The sequence below is a fragment of the Sus scrofa genome, chromosome 3 (genome assembly GCF_000003025.6).
Source record: "Sus scrofa isolate TJ Tabasco breed Duroc chromosome 3, Sscrofa11.1, whole genome shotgun sequence".
Taxonomy (NCBI): Eukaryota; Metazoa; Chordata; class Mammalia; order Artiodactyla; family Suidae; genus Sus; species Sus scrofa.
In genome coordinates, this window is record NC_010445.4 from 9,177,267 (window position 1) to 9,200,255 (window position 22,989).

The 22,989-nt window shown below is 59.5% G+C and overlaps 1 protein-coding gene across 1 annotated transcript; it reads right to left on the reverse strand.

Annotated features, from left to right (window-relative positions):
- Positions 10,542–21,210, reverse strand: MYL10 (myosin light chain 10). The gene is made up of 7 exons (XM_005661932.3): positions 21,188–21,210; positions 18,433–18,525; positions 17,818–17,893; positions 16,855–16,959; positions 13,382–13,460; positions 11,135–11,183; positions 10,542–10,821 (listed from the first exon to the last, which is right to left on the reverse strand). Exons 1-7 carry the CDS (start codon positions 21,188–21,190, stop codon positions 10,723–10,725), a joined length of 504 nt encoding a protein of 167 aa, XP_005661989.2. The 5' UTR covers positions 21,191–21,210; the 3' UTR covers positions 10,542–10,722.

Here is a 22,989-nt window from a genome sequence, read left to right on the forward strand (position 1 = left end):
GCAGATGGCTGGGGCTGCAGGCCACATGGGCAGGAAGCAGGGCGTCCACCCTGGACAGCAAGCCCAGGCCTGACTGGGGCCCAGGCCTCACCAAGTGCTCTGTGTACCTGGTCGGCCGGGGTGGCCCCAGTCCTTAGGCCCTGCTCCCCCGGACATGGCAGCCCATTTGCTCTGGTTGGTCAGCTTTGATACTAGGCAGACACACAGCACGCCAGACTGGTCGCCCCAACACACTGGGCCCAGCTGGGGGGATGCAGCTAAAAGGCCTTTGGGTCTGGGCTTTGTCCCCCGATGACTGGCACTTCCCTGCAGGGAAGGGACCAGGCAAAGGAGGCAGCTGGCTCCATCCTGGATGGAATCTGCTCGAACTCCCTGGCCAAGGGAGCTCAAAGGAGGCCCTACTTTTCTATGAGCTCACAGGGCATGGCCCGGGCGCCAAAACACGCAGAAGAAATGCAAGTCAGACAGTCAAAGGAGCCACTACCCTCTGACCTCTTGGCCCGCCTCTTAGCTCCACGTGCAAAGATGGGCCCAGGGCCTCTGGCTTCTCCAGGTGCCTACAGGGCAGGAGTTCAGCATGAGACACACACCTTTCTGCACCCAGCCTCATGTCTGGCAGTGACCTCTGTCACCACCTCTGTGGACGCAGCACGGGCCTCCCATCCATTCCCCACGGTGAAGGCTGGGCCACAGCGCCCGTGTGGGCCCCCAAGCCCTGGAGGGCGGCTCTTGTGACCTCAAGATACCCACCCAGCTCTGGCTGGAGGCCCGAGGCCCCGCCGTCTGACCCTGAGGACCTCTGTCTGGGCCGGCCTCCTGACCACCCATGAACTTGGCAGTCTGCTGGCCCCCCAAAGCTCCTCCTGTTCTGGCAAGCCAGGCTTGGTGCCCAGGCTGCTCCCTCTCCTGGGGCCTGGCAAGACTGTGCAGCCCCTGTGGGCGGTTTATGGCTGCACCCTCTGCTCTCTGGACACAGCTGCTCCAGAAGGAGACAGGGATGGGCTGGCCATGACTCCCAGGACTCAGCATGGACCTGGTCAAAGGAGGTGCCCACCGGTGGTTGGCGAAGTGACTGAGGCATTCAGGAAGTCCCTGGTCAGCAGAAGATGGTCTGACCATAGCATCAAGTGTAGAAAGATGGCAGGCTTGGAGGGCAGATGGTCCCGGGCATCCTTAGTGGCTTAGCTTCTCTGAGCCTCAGTTTCCTCGTTGGCAGAACAGGGACCCTAACACCCATCTTTTTCATTTTAAACATTCTGGTGGGTGTTCACCCTATTGAAGTTTTAATTTGCATTTTCCTCATGAGGAAAGACTTTGAGCATCATATCAAGTCTTTTGGGGGGGGCACACCCAGAGCATGCAGAAGTTCCCAGGCCAGGGCTCAAACCCACGCCATGACAGTGACCACACAGGAGCCTTAACCCACTGAGCCACCAGAGAACTCCCTCTTGTCAAGTCTTTGTCATTTAGCTATTTTGGGGTGGGGGATCACCCACCTGGGTTTTTGTAAATTTGTAAAATTAAGGTTGTTATCTTTCCATTAGTGATTGTGGGATTTTTTTAAAGTATATTTGGGATATGGGGCCTTTGTAAAGATTTCTTGCTGTCAGTTATCATAAGGCTGAAGAGAAGTTTCAGAAAGACCAGCCGCATGAAGCCCAAGGCACAGGGCTTGGCACCCAGGTGTTCAGAAAGTGACCCTCCCTCTCCAGCCTTGGGCACCGCCCAGCGCCTCCCTCTCAGAGTCCCCCTCTTTGCTTCATCTCCAAGCCGTCAAAAACACCCCTTCCTCCTCAGCCGTCACCCTTTCCCGCATGTCGGCCTCGCGGTCCAGGGCCAACCCCATTCCCGACTTTGGTAGCCCCAACCCTGAGCCCTCTGTGGGGTCCTCTGTACCCAACCAGGAAGCTGCCCAGAGCCGGGGGTTAGATCCCCAGGGCAGGCAGTGGGGGAGCAACGGGGCCCAGACTTCTCAGCCTTGGCCTCTATGTTTTATTCTGTCACTTCCTGCCTGTGTGTCCAAAAGCAAGTTGCTTTTCCTCTCTGAGCCTCAGCTTTCTCATCTGTAAAATGGGCTCTACTGCCTGCCTGGCCCACCTCCCATGTGGTGACAAGGCCCGAACCTCAGAGAGGGGGTCCCAGTCTTGTGGCCACTCGATGACAGGGAGCTTACCCCCTCACTGGCAGGTTTGCACAGAGACAGCCCCTGTCCAGAGCTATTCTGGGTCAGTTTGACCTGTGGTCTCATCTCAGTCTCCCAAGCTGGGCAGTGGGCTGCTGGGGCTCCTGCTTCCTTTTCCATTTTATTTGGAGACGCTCAAGCTCACCTAGGCCTCCTGCTTCTGCAGCAGCCTCCTGTCTGCTGGCAAACACTTGAAGTTTGGAGATGGGGCAGGGAGGAGAAAAAACCAGGAATTCCAGAGTTGATGAGGGCGCTTCCAGGCAAGGGCCATTCTATTCAATGGAGCCCCCCATGGAAAAAGGGAGGCTGGACCGAGGTGGCTGGCCCAGCAGCCTGAGCCTTGCGGCCCCATCCGTAGCCTTTCCATCCCCCACTGCGGCGGCCAGGAAGCTTGTCCCCTGGTGGAGGTGTTTGGGGGCCTAGGACCCAGGTCCTTGGTTAATCCAACACCCTGATGGGCACACTGCGGGCGGAAGGGAAAGGGGGGAATTTTAGAGCTGGAAGCAGCTAGAGCTATGATGTAACCCCTTCTGCAGACCAGGAAACAGGGATCTTAGGCATTTCCTCCCACCTCCATCATCGTCCCCTGGATCCCTAAGTGGGTGGTAGGGTGAGGCTATGCAGGGGCCCCCTGCGGACCTACAAGAGGAGGAAACCTCCTGAATTTGTCTTCGGAGGAAATTCAGAGGAAGGTGTGAATCGGGCTCTGACAGGTTAGGCCCCTCCCTGCTTCTCCCACCACTGGAGGCCCCAGGGCTCAGGTGCCTCTGTCATCTCCCCCGGATGCAGGGACAGGGGCAAAATTCCCTTCCCTCTGAACATCCACCCTCGCCCCAGTGCCCAGACTTCTGGTACCCCAGGGACGCCGGATGATGGCAGAGTGTGAGGATGTTTGCGGACCGTCTCCAGGTGCACGTGGACCAGCAGGGGCACCACTTGCTCGGAGCTGGACATTACTGATACCTGCGAACTGTGACCAGCTCACTGTTGCCAGATGCTAGGTATCCCTTCCATGCCTCATCTCTGAGCCTCTCACCAAGCCATCGATGAGGGCACTGAGGCCCCAAGCACCAGGCGGGCAAGAATCCAGGGTAACCGCAGCTCCTATGCTGGAGTCACTCAAGTGCCACCTGCGCCAAGGATTTCAGCTGAATTACCGGGAGTAACTCTTACCTGCAGCCTTGCAAGGCAGCTACGCTCTGTGTCTTCGCCTGGCGGTGACAAGTGGGGATGAGGATGTAGACTGCCTGGGTTCTAATCCCAGCTCTGCCACTTACTGTGCAGCCGAGGGCCAGTGTCTTACCCTCTCTGGCCTCCGCCTCCCCATCTGTAAAAGGGAACAAGGCTCTACTTCCGGTGGTGGTTGCGGAGGTCTACGTGTGAATGCATGTGAATGAAGCACAGCGTCTGGTTCACAGAGGGTGCTCTCCCAGTGTTTGCTGCTGCCTCTTACAGGAATCCGGAGGGCAACGAGCTTGCCTGTCTTTCAGCCAGAGATTGCGCTGAGGCAGCCAGGACTCACATGCAGACTTGTCTGCCCTCAAATTGAGCTTTTAATCTTGCATTCAAAGCTACCCAGAAGCTGGAGCCGGGCGAGGCTGCTCAGATGCCAGTAGATGGCGCTGTGGGGCCATAAGGGCCGCCCTTGCAGCCAGAGGGAGAACACACTCAAGGCCGTGCGGACTTGGGCCCCCCATCCCCCGCCAGGCCCTGTACCAGGTGCTGCCCCCGGAGGGGGGCACCATTCGCCCTGTTTCTCTGTTGAGAAATATGAGGACCCAGAGAGGTTAAGCTGTTGGCCCCAGGTCACACAGCCGTAAGGGGCTAGGGATCTCCCACCCCAGATGCTGCACTTAAGATCTTCAGCCCTGCCCTCATGCCACCCACCCTACTCTCATGGCCCCCAAGAGGCCTCTGGAGCTTGATGGGAACCAGGCGTCCCCTCTCCACTCCCACCATGGCTGGACATTCCAATGAAGCTGAAGCCGTCAGCTTTGAAGTCGGAGCTAAGCCCCAGATTAGGGCGGCTCCAGGCTGGCCTGTCCCTCCCGGCCCCGTCGCCAGACTCACGCCACTGGCCAACCTCGCCCAGTCCAGCATCCTTGTGGTACCGAGAGGTCTGGGCCCCAGGGAGGAAGGACCTGTTCAGCCAGACACAGCCCCTTCCTGGAGGCCCTCTCCCTGCTCCCTAAGGAGCTCCGAGTCCTCCAGAACCTGGCACAGGCCCGAAATCCCACTTCGCACCCGCCCATCCTCAGCCAAGAGGCCGCCTATTAACATGTGGCCCTCTGACCCTGTCCCACTGACATACACGCAATAGCATCCATCATCCCAGGAACTGGTCTTGGACGGAATGTGACCTTGACTGTTTAGGGTTGTGAACAGAAGGAAGGAAGGAACATGCACAGCCTGGAGCTGGGAAGGGGGCCCACCCTCTGGGGCTCAGCCACCTCATCTGTCCACTGAGGGTCCTTGGGCTCAGCTTGCCCTGGGCTCCGTGACTCTAGCCAGGCCACACTGAAGCCCAGTGGGTGTGGGGGAGGGAATACCCCACTGTGAGCGGGGCAAGGAGCTTGGTGCTTTAGGTACCCGTGTCCTTCTGCCCTGAGGAGTGACTCAGCTTCTAAAAGCCAGCCAGCCCCATCCCTGCCACGTGGTCTCCATCCCTGGCTTGCATACACCTCCAATCACGGGTAGTTCACTCCCTACCAAGGTGCCTGTCCCCGTGATGGCTCAGGTGGGCAGAAATCCAGAGCAGTGCAAAGGCTGGGTCCCTGTTGTGCCCAAACACCTGCCTGGCTGCCTCGTGGGACGCCCGAGCCAGGTCCTCCCTCTGCCCCAGGACAAGGAGTTGAAGATAGGGTTTCCCCACCCTGCGGCACCAGCTGACAGGACACTCCCTGAGCTCCCCTGTCCCCTGTCCTGCCCTCCCCACTGCCTCCAGCCAGTCTGCCTGTGTTCCCTAGAAGTGGGGAGCCCCAGTGGGGTGAGAGCAAGACCTCCCCTTCCCACGGCCAGGCGAGGCGCTCGATGAATATGGCCTCAGATGACATGAGCTCCTCTGATTTCCACATCCCCCTGCTAAAGGACCTCAGCTTCTGATCAGTGAGGCCTGCCGCCCCCCCGCCCCCCCGGGAGAGGCTGGGTTATGGCACCGAGGGCTCCTGCCGGCACCGGGCAAGCACAGCTGGGCAGTCCCACCCGAACCAAGAACGAAGTCTCGGCACCCGTCTCCTCCACCGCACCAAATAGGCACCGGGCCAGACAGAGAGCCTGTGTCTCGCCAGCTGGGAGGCTGGGGGGAGGGACAGTGCAGGGAGGGACAGTGGGAGCCGCCCTGCACTGGCTTTAGGAAAGCGCCATGTGCAAAGTGCCCCAAGATGCCACATCAGCAGGACCGTGCTGGAGCCTGAATCACTCAGGGAGTTTGGCTTTAAGACAATCGACGCCAAGCTTACGTGCGTGCGTGCCCAGCAACAAACTCTTACGTGGCCGGGAGCCTGTCTGTCCATCTGTCAGCAAGCAGCCACACTCCCTCGGCCCCACCCTACTGATCTGGGGTCCAGGGTGAAGCCTCCCTCTTAAGGGGATCAGAACGCAAGACTGAAAGCTAACACTTCAGCGTAGGCGTTCTGGAGCCATGTTCCAGAGAGTTCTAGAACTCTCAGAATAGCCTCTCACACCCTCCGCTATAGGCTCAGTGAGTCCCCATTCCACATTCATGGTTTTTGCCTTTACATAATGTTTACATTAATCATTTTCCTTAAGGCAATTGATGCACATACATTTATTTTAAAGAAAGCTTTTCTTGAAACCTCATTGCCAAAAGCTAAAAGCTAGTCCTAGGTGCCATAAACAGAAGATGACCACAAAAATACACAGAATGAAAGAAAACCACACTACTCAATTCTAGCCAGCTGCCAGGCCTGAAGGAAGGCTCTCGGCCTGTGGTCTCCTTCCTGTTAAGCAGGGCAGTGGGCTGGCTAGAGATCCACCAGCACCAATGGAGGAAATTTTCATCAGATTCTCCTTGATGAAAGGCAGAGTGGACTTTTCTAGAAGAAGACTCCTTTCTCCATCTTCCAAACCGGAGGCCTGTCATCATTCCCTTCGGTCTGCCTTTCTTCCACCCTGTGTTCAGAGCGTCACCTCCTCCAGGAAGCCTTCCAGGCTGAATTGGGTGTCTCCTTTGTGCTTCCTCAGTTCCACAGGCCTCTCCTGACTTGGCACTTGTCAGCCAAGTTGTTACATTGTATTTGTGATCACGTCACTCCCCGTGAAATGGAAGTGTCTCTGCTCCTGGGACAAAACTTTACCATGGCCTACACGGGTGGGGGGCTACCTGCCCCGCCTCCTGCTGCTGGCCCGTCCAGCTCTCTACCAGCTTGAGTCCTCCTTGCATCGTGATGTCATCATTGGTCCTTGTGTCTGCTTCCCCCGGAGGGAGGCTCAGTGGGGCCCCAGATGCTTTCTGCTGGTCACAGAGTCCCTAAGCCTGGTTCTTTTCCAAATAGGGAAACTGAGTCACAGCACCTTAGTGACTTTCCCAGGGTCACCTGCCCAGGAGTGGTGGAGCCTCCACTGGGAAGGTGCACGCAGGCCTCAAGGCTGCAGGGCCAGCCCGGGTCACCACTACCAGGGACCGTCTCCTTTGCAAGACATACCTTCATCTTTGTCGAGTGAGGCTTGAGGGCTTTGATGCGTGAGATGGACAGGAAAAGACAAAAAGACACAGACAGATACCTAGGGGTCCTGGAGGCCCAGACGAGCCCTCAGCCAGACTGAAATCTTGGCGCAGCCCAGCATCAGCTCATAGCAGGAATGGAGTAGTTTCCCCACCAAGCAGACGCCGTGGCTACTGCGGCCTGCCCTTGGAAGCTCATCGCATGCCTTTGGCACCCCTGAGGCCCAAAATTCCACTGGGATGTTTCATTATTGCTCTGAGGTCTCCTGTCCCCAGCTAAGGGTACCATCGCTCCCCCCAGCCCCCACCCCAGCCACTTCCTGGCAGTGGAAAGGGGCAGAGACACCCCCAGGGTTGCCACGGAGACTAAAGTGATGGTGGAGCCAGCGTAGGGCAGGGTCTCTCCCGCAGCCACGGGGTCCTGGAGGGGCCCCGCCCTCCCGCCGTACACAGAGGCTCCCAGGGAGACTCCCCGCCCAGCCGGCTCCAGGCCCCGGGGTCCACCCTGGAAAGACCTTCAAAGGACTTGGCCATTCTTGAGTGAGCGCCAGGAGAGAATCCGCTCTCGGAGTCAATTTAGCCGGCCACACGGGTGGAAGGAATTTGCCGTTTCTCTTAACATCGACCCCCTCGTGATTTACATGGGGGCCACTGTCCGAAGGCCCCCGTTAATGGATCACAGTGGAAAATGAGATGCCAAGGCCCAGGCGTCTAATTAGCGCAATGAGACCCAGCTGGCTGGGGGAGCCGGTGGGACCAGGGCGGGGCCGGATCCCTGCACCGAATTCCCCGGGGACGTGGAGGTCGGGCGTGGGCGTGCCTGGGCTTGCTGCCCACCATCCACCAGGCCCTGGTTGGAGCCACCAAGAATTGCAGGAGAGCCAGGTTGGCCAGCTCGTGACCCAGGTCACCTTTGATGATGGTCACAGCCTCAGGTTTACCGCTGCCCGGGAGCTGGAGATCCCCGAGACTCAGAGCCATGGGGTCCCCCTCTGCTTGTACAGAGACTAAGGTGCAGACAGAGAGGGCAGGTCCCATGAAGCCTCGGGCATGGCTCTGGCCTGGCTTCAGGCCCTAGCCACAACCTCTGGCCCGTGGTGTCCCCTTGGAGGCCCAGAGCCTCGGCGCTGGCTGCAGAAGCTGCCTCCAGAGGCCTCCTGCAGCTCACATCGGCTTTCTGGGCCTCCTGGACTTGGCTAAATGTTTCCTGAGAGTCCACTTTGTGCCAGGCCCTTTGAAGGTTGCCAGGGATAGAGCAATGGGCAAAATCCAACCTGATCCCAGGCTCCCGGCTCTCTGGGGAAGACAAACCCCATGTCCACCTCCCTAGCAAAAATACCTGGTGCCGCAAAAATACACACGAGGGGATTTGACCTATTCCAGGCATCGTGGGAGGTGGAGCTGAGAGCAGAAAGCCGAGTAGGAGTAACGGGCACTTAGCCAATGGGAGAGGGGGTGGGGGAGTGGCCAGGCAGCAGGAGCAACATATGCAAAGGCCCTGTGGCAGGAGGAAGCATAGGGCAGTCGAGGAACTGCAGGAAGCTGTGCAGTTGGAAGCACAGAACCAAGAGGATGGTGGTAAAGGGGGAAGTGGGGAGGCCGCAAACAATTCTTGTACCTTAAAATGGTGAGTCCAGGTGTGACTCAGGAGGGATGACTCAAATCCCCTCAGACTTTCAGGAGCGTCAGCCCCCACCCCCGGAAGGGGCAGTTCTGTGGACCACCCCAGCTGCCTGGACCAGAGGAGGACCTGGAGGAACCCATGGAGGGGTCGGGCAGAGCCAACCCAGGGGTCACTCTGGAACCTGACGGAGCGTCGTGGAGATGGAGGCAGAGAGTGGTGGGCCTGGGTCAGGGCAGCCCAGACCACCGATGAACCACAGCTGGAGGGAGAGGAGCCACAAGCGAGCAGTGCTGTGAAGCCACCAAGAGAAGCAGAGGCCCGGACATTGGCACCACCAGCAGCCTCACAGTTGGTCCCCTCCTTCTCTCCCGCCTTCTTTGCCCCAGGCCCCGGGAGCCTCCCAGGTCCCCCACCCAGAGCCAAGGGGGGAGTCATAGGTGCCGCTGGTCAACCCTGGGCCCTGGAACAGAGGGAGTGTTAGTGGATGGCTGTCTGAAGGGCAGAGAAATGAATGAGCAAAGGAACAGCTCCCTGTCTCCCCTCTCGAGCCACACGGAGCCCCTCTGGCTGCCCCTTTGTCCTCAGATGATACAGGGCCCGCAGGCCTGCTGTCAGGGAGCAGCGGAGCCCAGACCTGCCAGGCGGGCAAGCAGGTGCCAATGATACCACCCCCTCCAAAAGCTCGGCTCTGGCCTGGTTCCTTGGGACCCAAACAGGTCTGACGAGTTCCTGGGCAGCTGAGTCCTTGACTTCCAGGAAAGCCAGACTCTTAGAGAGCAGAGAGAGCGAGGCCTGGCTGAGGAAGGGCTCTTTTGGACTATTCCACCCCCATCCCTCCAGGCTGATGAGGACAATTGATCCCCAGCCCAGAGGGAACATGGGGTGCAGGAAGGCAAGGGACCAGGAGAGGGACTTCCTTGTTGTGACCCCATTTTCAGTCCCCGCCCCACATTCCCCTGCGTGGGGCAGCAGTGTGGGGGAGAGCTGATGGGTGCAGGCTCAGAGCCAGGCTGCCTGGATTCGCTCCCAGCTCTGACTTTGACCTTGTCACCTACCTGTGTTTTATTTTTTGTTTTGGTTATGTTTCCGTTATTGATGCGTAGGTTTTTTTTTTTTTTTGGCTGCATCCCAATGCGCGTGTAAGTTACCAGAACAGGGATCAAATGCAAGCCACCATAGCGACTCACACCACGGCAGTGACAGCACTGGATCCTTAACCCGGTGCGCCACAAGATAATTGCAATGCATAGTATTTTTTAAAAGTATGTTCAGGATATAAGATCTTTGTTGTCATCTACTGTGGCTAATATCTTCTCCAGCCTGCGTCTGGCCTTTTCACGCTCTTCATGGTACCTTCGAGCAGAAGTTTTATTTATTTATTTATTTATTGGTCTTTTCAGGGCCTTACCGGCCGCATATGGAGGTTCCCAGGTTAGAGGTCTAATTGGAGTTACATCTGCCGGCCTACACCACAGCCACAGCAATGCTGGATCCTTAACCCAATGAGCGAGGCCAGGGATCGAACCTGTGTCCTCGTGGATACTAGTCAGATTTGTTTCCACTGCACCACAAAGGGAACTGTGGAAGTTTTACATTTGAAGTCCAACTTCTGCACTTTCATCATATGGCTGGTGTCATGCCCACCCTGCTTAAGCAATCTTTGCCTACCCCTTCAGTGTCCCGAGAGTCCACCTGCTCCTCTCCAGGTTTGCCTCTGTCCAGTTCCCAGCTGCCAGGTCTCTCCTGGACCACTCCCACATCCTCCCCTCCCCAGACCTGTCCTCTGCCCGCCCAGCGACAGGACTGGCTCATCTCTGTGTCCCTAGGACTGGCCCCAGGTCTGGCACTCACTAGGTGCTCAATAAAACTTCACAAATGAAGACAGTGTCCTGGGACCCAGCTGGGGATCATTAAAACTGTCAATTAGTTCTAAACACCAGCTCATCAGGAACATTTGAGCTAAGCCAGGAAGTGAAAAGTTTTGGAAAAACCAACAACACGGGAATGTTTAGCTTTCTCCCCAACCGGAGCGTAAATCACGAAAACTCAGACCTTGTTAACATCGTTTATTCTCGCTCTGCCCCCGACCCACAGGCAAGGGAGCCGTCTCCCCGCACATGTTGGCGGCAGGGGCTCTCCAACAGCCACCCCTGCCACCCCAGCCCCCTGGAATTGCTGCCTCTGAATGTGTGGGTTCGGTGGGGGGGGCCGGTGGCGGTGCACAGGCTCCTTCTAGTCTTTTTCTTCGCCGTGCGTGATGACATAGCACAGGTTCCTGTAGTCCAGGTTGCCACACACATCTGGTGGGAAAGCTGCAAACATCTGCTTGATCTGGGGAAGGAGCTGGGAGTCAGCCTGGATCGGGCACGGTGGGGGCCAGAGCCCAGGGGCGGGAGGGGGGTTGCCCCAGGGGCTCAGGCAGAATGTCATTCCCCTCTTCGCAGATGGAGGCATCAGGGCGGAGGGCACCGAGGCCAGGGCAGCAATTCGGGGTCCCAGAGCTACCCCTACTCCTCCTGCTTCCCATCCCAGGAGTCAAGGGTGACTTCATCTCAGCAGATGATTTAAATAAGGGTACTTCCTCGAGGCTGCTCCATTCGCTGAGCCACGCCATCGGGCCCTGCCCTGAAAAGCCAGTGCTTACCTCCTCCTCGCTGAACCGGTCTGCCTGCGTCATGAGCTTCTCTTTGATGCTGTATGAAGGAGAGAAAGGGTCACGTTCAGGGGACCGGCCACTCTGGGTGGACCCGCAGATGCTGGGGTGATGGCCATGTGGCCTCGGGCGCCCCTTCAGCTCTCAGCCTCCTTTGAGGTGTGGATGCTCCGCTTTGCTCAGGTGGGGACGCCGACCTGACCGTGGGGACCCCTCCAATGTCCCGTTGTGCACTAATGATCAGCCTCCAGGTCTCTGAGGGGAGCCTCTTCGCCCTGGTTCTAGGCGCATCCCTTTTTCAGCTCCTGATTACGGCTGATGTCTGTGAGCTGCTTCGGAGCGTACAAGGTGCTTGCACTCAGCCCAGGGTGGGAAGTGACCTGCGTCCGCGTCCAGGCCTGCCCAGGTCTCCTTGCTCCTCACAGCCCTTGGGAGTGGTACCATTATCCCCCTTTTATGGAGGAGGAAACTGAGGCTCGGAGAGGGTCCTGATTTGCAGTGGTGGGTGGGCCTGTCCCCCTGGGCCAGAGCGGCCCGGGGCCTGGGGGAATGGCCGGAGGTGGGGCCTTTGAGGCCTGGGTGGGAGGGCCTGCTGCCTCTGGGAGGTCGGAGGGCCCCACAGGGCTCTCAGGGGGCCCAGTGGGCAGGGGTGGGGTCAGAGGGCTGAGCAGGCGCCTGAGCGCCCGTGTGTCCCATGGCAGCTGCGGCCCCCGCTTGGGACCGACGCGCATTTTCCATTATTCATGTTACTGCAGGACAGTCACAGTTTCCAGCTCTCCAAGCTGGGGACTTTTCACAGACTCTGTTTCAACCAGAGCCTCCTCTGTGGCCTGCCTGGCGGGCAGCCATGTCCTCCCCATCCCAGAGCCTGGGGAAGGCACCTTCGCTTCCCAAACTGGGTCCCCAAAGGGTTCTTTTCAGCCCTGACCTCACTCTGGCGGGAGTGAAGCTGGATGGCCGTAGAAGGGTAGTTTCAGGCCACTCCAGGGCTGTCCCCGCCCCTTGCCTCCCTAGGTCCCCGAGACGGGGAGGCAATGGGGTGAAGGCAAGGCTGCAGCCGGGAGAAACCCCCCGGGAACCGCTCCCCAACCCCTGAAGAGAGTGTGACTTGAAACTTGGGGGGTGGAGGACAGTAAGGATGTCTCGGAGATAAGACAGACCCTCCCCGCTCCCCACCCCCCACCTGCCCCCCCCCCCGCCCCCAGCTCCATCACAGGCTGATTCTAATAGAAAGCAAAATGAGCCTCAAGCCAAGGTCTAAAGCATCACAGTAATTGGTCAGGAAGCCTGGGCCTGAGGAAGAAATCTCTTGTGCCCAGGGCCACCCACAGGCCCAGTGAGGCCTTAGAGGCTCTGAAGGGATGGCCCAGGGACAGCTCAGAGGTTGCTCAGTGTCTCAGTCCCAGGGAAGCCCGCCTCTGCCCGGCAGCCCCTGCCCGCAACCCTTGGCTCTCTGCCCTGTGTCCTGCCTGGCCTGAGGCCCCCAGGCATGGCAGGCATCAGCGCTCCTGTATTCCACAGGCCAGCCCAGTGGCAGTCGGACAGCTGCCCACAGCCACCTCACTCTCTGTGCCTCTCCAGCCGAGCAGGTCCCTGCCCCTGGCCTCGTCTCCGTCCCCACATCCACCCGGACCCTGGCTAACATCTGGCGCATGTCTCTCCTCTCTGCGGAACCCTGGTTCCCATGGGTGCTGACCTCTTGTATTTCAGTCACCCGTCCACGCCCCTCCATCCCAGAGGGCAAGAACCTTGTGGAGGCCTCTCTCCTCCTCCTCCAGGCTGGCCTCCAGGCTGCCCCCACCTAACTCCTTCTTAGAAGGGCTCTCCCACGACCAACCGAGGGCAGACAGGGTCCAGAGCCCACACAGGCCCCACCTACTGCTCTGTGCTCAGTCTCCGTGCCCCCTGCCTGCCCATACCCTGCAGCCATAGCCCGCTCCTCCTCACCAACCCCCAACATGCCAACTCCAGACTCTTCTCTCTGTATGTTCCTGCATCTAGAATGTTCCCTGCTCCAGCCAAAGTATTCTTCAGGGCCCACCTCTCCCCCCTCCTCTCCCCACCTGCCCGGGGACCCCACATTCCCTGTGCACTTCCACCCAGATGGGGACACCGAGGCCCAGAGAGGGGACGGGACCTCGAGAGATGCTGAGCTGGGCAGGCAGGACCCTCCTCTGTCCATCTATCACCTGAGTCTTCGGGGAGGGGAAAAGCGAACAGAAGGCAGAGGGGACTCACAAGTCGGCCTTGACGAAACCTTTCCCTTCCGCGTCAAACACCTTGAAGGCATGGAGAATGGTCTCCTCTGGGTCCGTGCCTAGAAGCGGGGGGAGGGGCAGGAGGAAGAGGATGGGCTGAAGCGGGGGTGGGGGGGGGCAGGTCCCAGGACCCCTGTGGAGGCCTGTAGCTCGGGGAGCCCCCGCCCCAGCTTCTATTCCACGGTGAGGCCAGAAAAGTAAGATTTCAGAGAATGAGGAAGAGAGGGCCCGTCAGGCACTCTGCACGTGAAAGCGAACAGCCTAAACGGCTGTACGCAGGGACCCCGATTGCACATTGACTACATACTTGACCCTCCTGACCACTGGCCCCATTTTACAGATGGAGAAATAGAGGCTCCGAGAGGCTAAGTGACTTGTCCAAGGTCTCACAGTGGATGCCGTGATCACTGAGGTGTAGGAGGGGGCAGCTCTGGGGATCTCCTCTCCCAGGAGGTATATGAGAGGCTGTGGGTGGAGGAGAAAGAGCTTCTCTTGGGCGCTGGAGGTGGGGGCTCTGGCAGTGGCATTGGAGGCGTCTGCGAGGTTGTCCAGGCCAGAGGCAGGGCAGGTGGGCCAACATGCTGGGCCCAATGGGGGTGGGGAAAGCACAGCCAGGGCTGTTCCAGTTTTAACACTTGCATAGTGTGAGCTTTGGGGAAAGATGTCATCAGAGGAAATTGTTCTCAGAACCCAGCGGGACGGAATGCCCTGCCCCTGGTCGTTCAGACCTGGAAACAGAGGTCCAGAGAGAGGAGGGGTCTCAGCCAAGGTCCCAGGGACTATGAATGGCAGCAGGAGGCCTGCTGACCCTTACCCGGTGCTCTTTCTCTGTCACCTGCCCTCCCTGCTCACTGTGGACCAGGGGATGTCCCTTTCCTTCTTCTTTCTTTTTTTTCTCATTTTTGGCCGCCCTGCGGCATGTGAAGTTCTGGGGTGGAGGATGAGATCCGAGCTGTGGTTGCAACCTAAGCTGCCACTGTGGCACGCTGGATCCTTCACACACTGCGAGGGGCCTGGGATCGAACCTGCGTCCCAGGGCTCCCAAGACACCCCCAATCCCGTTGATCCACAGAGGGAACGCCTCCCCTTCCTTCTTTAAGGTGCAGCTGCGTCACTGGGGAAATGGAGACAAAGGTGGGGTTTGCTGCCCGCCTCCCAGGGTAGGTTAAGATAATATTCACCAAGAGTAAAGCTCCTGACAAACATTAATCCATCATGGCCGCAAACACATCTGAGTGCTCGCTGCAGAGTCCCATCCTGCAGTTTCATCATTTCACCCTGTGGAACCCATGTGGCAGGTGCTGATGTCCCCAGTTTATCAAAGAGGAAACGGAGTCTCAGAGAGGCTGTTACTTGCCTGAGATCCCCACGAATAAGGGGAAGAAGGGTTTGAAGCCAACTCTTTGGACCTCCAGAGCCTCCTGTTCTGCCAATCTGTGCTTCTGCCTCTCAGACTGGGTCAGGCCCAGCCGTGTCTCCCCCGTCAGACTGGGTCAGAATCAGCTGAGTGTCCGCATCAGGCTCATTTAGGACAGGGGGGTGTCTGAGTCACTCAGCCCCTCTGGGACTGAGCCAGGCTCAATGCTGGCCCTGCTGGCCTGGGAGCTCCTAGAGGCAGAGCAGTGGGCTTCCTCTAGGCAGGATGGCAGGGGGCCAGTGTGCCCAGGCCAGAAGCTCAGCCCAGGATCTGTCACAGCCTGGCCTTGTGGGAGGAGGAGGGGTGGCCAAGGGATTATGGTGGGGGTGTGTGGGGGTGTTGCTGTGGGATCTTGGGCTCCCAGGGTCTTTGGAGAGGCCTCCCTCCTGGGACAGGCTGGCTCCAGCCCGCCTTCCTGAGGACTAGCCACATGTGGACCCTCTGCCCTGGGCTCAGGCCCTGTGGCTGGACATTTACCAGAGCCCCGTTCCCCCCCGCCTCCTCCCGGAAAGGGCCTCTGCCCTGCAGACTGCGAACCTCATCAGATGAGCTACAGGGAGGCTGCTTCCCCCATCGCTGTTGGGAACCTCATGACAAAGCGTCCCCGTCCCAATTAGAGGGAGGAGGCGGTGTCGGCCCGGCCCCTGGCTCCTGTCCCCACCGCAGGCCAAGTGTGCATGACAGGCACAGCTGGAGCCCCAGCCCCGGCGCCCCTGCAAAAATGAGAAAAAGCTGCATCCCTGGGTCATGGCTCTTAGCTCAGCCACGGACCGACACGAGCTCTGGGACTCGCTTTCAAGTCACTGGCTGGAGTCACGCATGTCTTTCCCCAGGGAGCATACCCCGCCCCACCCTCTGGTCCCAGGAATAACCCTAAACAGCTGCCCTGAAGTCGACCCAATGGCACTTTGCAGTCTGCTAGACAGCCCCAGGCTGTCGTGGGTTTAGTGGTGGCCTCCCAAAGATACGGCCATGTCTCATCCCCAGAACCTGGAAATGTCACCTCACCTGCAGGTGTAAGGAAAGGATCTCTAGATGGGGCGATCACACTACAGTAGCCAGGTGGGCCCTAAACCCAGCGACAAGTGTCCTTATGACAGTGAGGCAAAGGGCGACAGACGGAAGGGGTGGGCAGGGTGACCACAGAGGCAGAGACGGGAGTGACGACGCCACAAAAGCTCAGAGAAACCGAGAACAGGTTCTCCCCTGGAACCTCTCAAGGAGGCTGACCTGCCCTATGTTGACTTCGAGAATTCGTGGCTGGTGTATTAAGCTGTCAAGTTCTTGGTCATTTGTTACAGCAGCCTCTGGAAACTAACACAACCCCCCCCCCTTTTACAGACAAAAAACTGAGAGCAGAAAGCCTTGTCCAAGGCCTGGGGGTCAATGGGAGGTCAGGTCTTGAGCCCAGATGTAGCTGAGCCCAAGAGAGGGTAGCAGGCAGGGGCAGCCTGAGAGTGGGTGGCACTAAGACCACCTCCCAGGGCAGCCGCAGCCTGGCCCTTCCTTTGGAGCCCGGAACCCCCGCCCAGGCCTGATGCTGCATCTCAGGGGAGTGCAGTGGTTACAGCCAGAGTCTGGGTTAGGGTCCCATCCCTGCCACTTTGATGCTGGGACACCTAGGGTCAGTGTGGTCACTCATCCGAGCCCAGGTCTCCTCACTCATGGACGAGGCCCTGGTCCCTTCCCTAGAGAAGCCCATCCTGCACTGGGGTTGGCCACACAGCTTCCAGAAAACTCCCCACCTCCACTGCCCACCAGTACACCTCCTGCCGGGCAGCGGGTGGGGGGAGGGGCGGTAAGGCAGAGCAGGCAAGATGAACCCAGGGCTCGGTGGGCAAAGGGCATTTATGCAAACTGTCCCCCTGGGTCCCTCACAGCCCTGCAGGGGGGACCTGGTGTGTGCACCCCAGGGGGCTGGTGTCTGAGCTACGTCATGCTCCCAGATATGGTGCGCCTTGGTGGGGGGCATGTCAGCACACAGCACCCCCCCCAACGCCCATCACTTTCCCAGGGCCACCCGGGGCCTCACTCACCCTTCAGCTTCTCCCCGAACATGGTCAGAAAGACCGTGAAGTTGATGGGCCCGGGGGCCTCCTTCACCATGGCTTCCAGCTCCTCGTTCTTCACATTGATGCGACCTGGGGCAGGGGCGGGAGACCCCCAGGCGTACAATGAGAGTCCGAGGGGACCCGGCCTGCAGGCCTCCCAGGAGAGCAGTGCTTGGGAAATGGGAGCATCCTGCAGCTCTACCGCCCCTCCCAGCCCTAAGGCCCTTTCCACCTGCTACGGGAACCCAGGATGGGGACACATTCAGCCACAGTCAGCCCTGGGCTGCCCCCAGCATCACCAGCCCCCTGCCACCACCTCAGCCTCCCTGAGAAGGAGAATAGGTTTTAGGTTATCCCCACTTTACAGATGAGGAAACTGAGGCCCAAGGAAGCTGAAGCTGAGGCCCAGAGGGGCTGGGAGACCTGGGCGTCAGGGCTCAGGTATCCGGGGAGGGCTGCCTGGAGGTGAGGACTCTAGGATTCCTCATGGCCCCAGTGGAAACCAGATCACCAGGAGCTCAAATCTCAGTCCAGATGTGAGTTGGTTATGCCCCTGTCGCCTCCACCCCAAGCCCCCATTCATCCTTGAGGCCTGTCCCTGGGCCCTCAGAGAAGGCAGAAGCCTCCCGGGCAGCCGAAGCCCGGTGGGTACCTGGAGCCCGGAGCATATGTCCGGCCTCTTCCCTGCCCCCGGCGTCTTCTCCTGCCCTCCCAACCCCTCACCTGACCCTCCCACTCCTGTACCTGAAATGCCCCCCTCGCTCCCTTGGCCAGTCCTGCTCTGACACCCAGGAGCCCTCCCCTGACCTTCCAGGCTGTGGCCGCCCCTCCTCTGTGCCCCTGGAACACCCCGGGCCCTCACACCCACTGGCCTGTCCCCAGCCACCCCCTCTCTCTGGATGGCCTGGGCTCGGCTCCACCCCAAGCCTCCAGTTGCGGATCACTCACCCAGGGCAGCAAAGGTGTCCCTCAGGTCCTCCTTGTCGATGAAGCCGTCCCGGTTCTGGTCCATGATGGTGAAAGCCTACCAGAGAGATGGCTGCTGAACAGCCATCTTCCTACACCATCAGCCCAAGCCATGGCCCCTACCAGGAGGTCCCCCTTCCCTGTAAGGGCTGTCCTCCTGCCCGCTGCTGCCCGGGCGACCTCAGTGCAGCCCCTCTGGCCACCCGGTCACCCAGCACAGCCTGACACCAGCGCGAGAGTCATGGCTAGCCCGCTCTGAGCTCTGGCTGTGTGCCAGTCTGCGGCTGGGGCTTCGTACCCATCCTGCCTTCCACGCTCCAGGCAACCCCACATCCCGGAGAGGGCAACTGAGGCTCAGAGAGAGGAAGGGCTTGCCCGCGGCCACAGAGCAAGCAAGGGCTCAGGTAGAGGGGGTATAGGGACTGTGGGGGACAGCTGGTCACATCTCCGGGTCTGAGGTACAGCATGGCAGCCTCTAAGGACCGTGACGTCACCACCCCCCAGGGACTGAGGGCTGCCCCCATGCCTTGTCGGCTCCCTAAGGGCCTTCCATGCCCCCCAGTAATCCTCCCAGGGGCCCCAGGGCAGCTGGCCCACCTCTTTAAACTCCTGGATCTGAGACTGATCGAACATGGAGAAGACGTTGGAGCTGGCCGCGCCTTCTGCTCTTTTCCGGGCTCTTCTTGGTGCCTGTGAGGTTCCAGGCGAGGCCTCACAGAAGCCCCTCCAGGTTCCCCACACGCCCACTGCCACCCCCACCCACTCACCCCGCCCCCCATCTCCTGAATGACTCTTCCACCCTGGGGGCTGCAGCAGACAGACCAGGCTCCTCACGAAGCCTTGCGGAGAAACAGGGCGTTTTCCCACCTCTCACGGAGCACCCACCTCGAGGGGCCACCTGCTGCTTCGGGATCCTGTGCACCACTCAGAGGGCGATGGGTCTGTGCCCAGGATGCGGAGCAGAGAGGGGACTCTTTTCTGGTACCAGCCCCCATGTGGGGGCCCTTCTTCTCCTGCCCACCTCCCGGGTGTTCAGAATGCCACCTGGGCCCCTGGCTGTGCAGGGTCTGTCCCTTGTCTCTTCCTTGGAGCATCCCCCCCTCCCGCCCTCTGCCTAGGTCCCCTGCGCGTGCTCGAGCTCTCTTCTCTCCCAACATTTTCTCCTTTCCCCACTGCCCAGAATGCCTTCCCTGCCTTCCACCAGGATGAATCCTTATCCTTCAGGCGCGTCTCCCCTGCCGCCTCCTCTGAGAAGCCTTCCCTGACTGACCCCCGCCTCCGACCAGGCCACCTTCAAGCTCCCCTCCCTCCTCCTCCCCTCCGCATCAGTCTTGGGCTTCCACACCCTGTAGCACAAAGCACACTGTCTTGCCCAAGGCCCCATGTCGGTCCGTGTCTGGGCCCCCCTCCCCCTCCTGGGGCCTGGCTCAGGGTGGGTATGGGTTTGGAAGTAGCTGCCTGGAGCTCAGGTGACCACCCATGTGGAGGGCCTCTGGCCAGCCTTCCTGCCTCCACCTGTTTCTTTCCGGATATCTCCCAGGGCCTAAGTGTCTGCTATGGGGCATTTGTTTGGGGTCTGTCCCCAAACCCCTCTGTGGGTCCTTTCCCTCCGCAGCCATCATTAGGGCCCCAGACTCGGCTCGTGATGGGGGGCAAAGGACGGCGGGACTTCACAAAGGACGAGGAGGAAAGGGAGCCCCGTAGACCTTCTCAACCTGTGCCACTCCTGTCACCCGCCCCCAGAGCATGAGCTTCCCCTGCCCCCCACCCCAGCGCCTGTGTGGTCTCCCCTCCCCCAGCTCACTCCCATCCCCCCCCCCGTCCCCCCCTTGCCTCTGCCCCCACTTCCCTGGGCTCACATCAGGAGCCGCAGCGCCTGGCTGACTTATAATTAGCTTTTACTGGGTCCTTTGTCTCCACTAATCCTTTGAAAGGGGGCTGGCAGGGCGGCCAGGACGTTATGGTGCCGTAAAACCCCTGTAATATTTATAAATCCCTTCAGACATCACAAAGAAAAGAACCTCCCCGTGGAATTCATCTCCCATAATTACATATACATTTCCTTCTGATTAATAAAAAGCAACCACTTTCGTCTGCGGGCTATTTTGCCCTTTCTCTCCTCAGGCCTGCCCCTGGCCCCGGGCGGCCCCCATCCCTGCCTCGCCCCAGCCTTTCACGGCCTTCTTGGGAAACGTCACCGTCCTGTGTGCCAGACCCCGTTCCAGAACCTCACGAGGAAGGAAGGGATGGTTGCTCCTACTGCACGGGCAAACCTGAGGCCCAGGGCCCTGACAGGCCTTCTCATCTCCCAGCCAGGACCCTTTCCAGCCCAGCTGCCTTAGAGAAATTCCCTTTTATAATGTGCCTCTAAAAAAATACAAATCCCCCAAAGGAACTATCTCAGGGCAAAAAGGGGTCGCCCGAACCTGAGTTCTAACTGATTCTGGCTTCGCTGCTCACAGCCTCCAGGAAGTTAAGAAAATCACTTGTCGGCCCTGAGCCTCATGTATAAAACCAAGCTAATGCCTCCCTTATCCAGACATTAATCAGGTACCTGCTGACCTCCATCCGGGCCCTGCGTGCAGTCCCAGGGACCCAGAGCTAAATCAGGCCCTGTCCTTGTCCCCAAGGAGCTCAGAGTCCATCAGCAGAGGCTGGTGGAAGCAGGGACAAGGGCTAAAGACGCAGAGAAGCCGCTATACCAATGGGGTGCTCAGGGCAGACCTCCCGGAGGAGGTGGCTTCTGAGCTGAGGTTTGCCGGTCAAGTCAGCGTTCTCAGGCCAAGAGGGACTGATGAGGGTGTGAGAGACAGAGGCCACGTTGAGAACCTTGCAAGGAGCTGGAGCACAAGGGCTGGGGGAGGGCGGCAGGCTGGGCCACACACGGCCTGAAGGACCTGCAGCCCCCACCCAGGCTCAACAGGACCCAGGCTACCCTGGAACAGGGACCCCCAACCCCCACAGGAATCAGGTTCCCTCAGTGGGATCAGAGTCCTACTTTCAGCCTGAAATCACCAAACCTGGCCCACCCTGTCCCCTCCACCCTCCTCTTCTTCACGGCCCCCCTTCACCTCAGTGGCCTCCACAAAGTCCATGAGAGCAGAGACCCAAGTTAGGACCCCCATGGATGGACTGGCCAGATTCAGGGATGACATCAAGGGGGAAGAAAGGTCAGGACCAGGCAGAGAATCAGGTCAAGGTCAAGGATGTCAGTGAGAGGGACAAGATCAAGGGCAGGGTGAGTTCAGGCAAGAGCTGAAGGTTGAGAATCATGAATGAAGTCAAAGTCCCAGGATGAGGTCGGAGTTGAGGGATGAGGTCAGGGTCGGGAGGCAGGGCTGTGCCAGCCTACCATGGTCTGGAGGGCTCCCTCTCGCTGCAGCGGGCCTGGGTGAGCTCAGGGACGGCTCTTTAAATAGGGCTCCAGGTCGGGACAGCAGTTGGGAAGGTGACAAAGGACGGGATGGGGGCCTCCCTGCCAGGCACCTGCCTGGGGCCTATCCGAGTGGGTGGGGTTGTGGGATCCAGAGACTGTCTAAGCCACCAGGATCTATGCGGCCCCGGAAGAGGCCCTTGGCTGAGGACACAGTAAGTTGAGGCCTGGAACCAGCTGGGAAGACTTGACTTTGGGCCATGCAAGTTTAGGAGCGCTCCCATGCCTGCTGGGAAAACTCTGAGCTGCAAGGCGGCCTGACCCGACGAGCTGTGTGACTCTGGGTGGGACACCATCTTCCAGAAGGCTCGGTCCTCCCATGTAAAAAGTGGGGAGCACAGGACACCCCCTGGTCCGCTGCCGGAAAGGGTTTCTGCATCAGCCAGCCCATCGGGGCCCCTCAACCAATAGGACTACTGCCACCATTCCCCACCCCAGGCCGGGACCCCTCAGGGCATTGAACATAATGGGGGAGTTGAAGAGGCAAAGGGACAAACAGGAAGAACAGAGGTGACCCTGACGAGGAGACGTGAGAAGTCACACCCCATCCGTTCCTGCCACACGCGGATCGGGGTGTGGCCCCTCCCCTCAGGCTTGGTCCAGCCCGAGAATTCTCCAGTTCCTGTGTCAAGCCAAGTCTGCACCTGCCCTGGCAGGGCCCCGTGTGTCCTGTGCAGCTTGGCAGCCCTGTCCGTCCAGCCAAGTCCGCCCCCGCCTGGGGCCACCCTGTCTGAAGGGCTGCCAGGGCCGGCAGTGCCAGGCTCCAGTGGTGAGTGCACCCATCCCCAGGCACAGGACAGCTTAACTGTCCCCGGAGGTGGCCTTAGGCTGATCCTCTATCTTGGGGGAGGGAATGTGATGACGAAAATATTAAAAGTAGCTCACCTTTATAAAACCCAGAAAATCAGGCTAAGACATGTCTTCATGTTGTTACCCCTTTTTCCAGGAGAGGAAACTGGGGTGCACACTGGTTAAATCCCCCACCCAAGGCTGATAAGTGGTGGTCCTGGGATGAGAGTCCCTTTCTAGTGGTTCCAGAAGGTTCTGCTCATCCCGATGTGCCCTCCCTAAGCCATCCCGGACCCAGTGACTCTGACTAGTCCCTCTGATCTTCCTGAGGCCTGTGATGGAATCTTCCGCCCTGAGCTGGGGCCTGGCCCTGCTGTGCCATCCCCTGGCAGGGAGCAAACACACGGGCCACCCATGTTCAGAGGTCAGGAAGAAGGGACACTGGCTCTGGGCACAGGAACCAGGATTCCAGTCCCAGCCACACCACAACCCACCACAGGGGATGAGCTGGGTGACCACAACAGGTGCCTGTCCCTTTCTGGGCCTGGGTAGAGGGGTGGGTGCCACGGTCTGCACCAGCCCCGGGAAGCCGCCCTGTCCAGCTCTGTCCCTGAGCCTAGCCCTGGGGCCTCCTGGCTCTGGGCTTGCTGAGCAGGGAGAGTTGGTGCCATCCGGGGCCACAACCCCTGCTTCCTGCCGGCCGGAGGCATCCTCAGGCAAGGCCTGATGCCCCTGAGCTCCTGCCCCCGGGGATCCCTGCCTGGGACCATACAGGGGCTCCCAAGGGTCCAAGACAGTCCCAGCACGCGGAGAGCTGCCCAACCTGCCAGGAGGAGGGAATAGCGCTGAGACGCTGAGTCAGTCACAGCAGAGCTTACAAATGCTTAGCAAATTAGTCCCAGCGGTTTCCTGCCCTGGCTTCCTTCTCCTTC

Bases quoted from the DNA above. Each gene is read 5' to 3' on its own strand.
- MYL10 (XM_005661932.3), bottom strand. The intron at 17,894-18,432 runs GTGGGCCAGCTG...TCTCTCTGGTAG, and splicing joins AGATCCAGGAGTTTAAAGAG to GCTTTCACCATCATGGACCA. The intron at 10,822-11,134 runs GTAAGCACTGGC...CTCCTTCCCCAG, and splicing joins ACCGGTTCAGCGAGGAGGAG to ATCAAGCAGATGTTTGCAGC.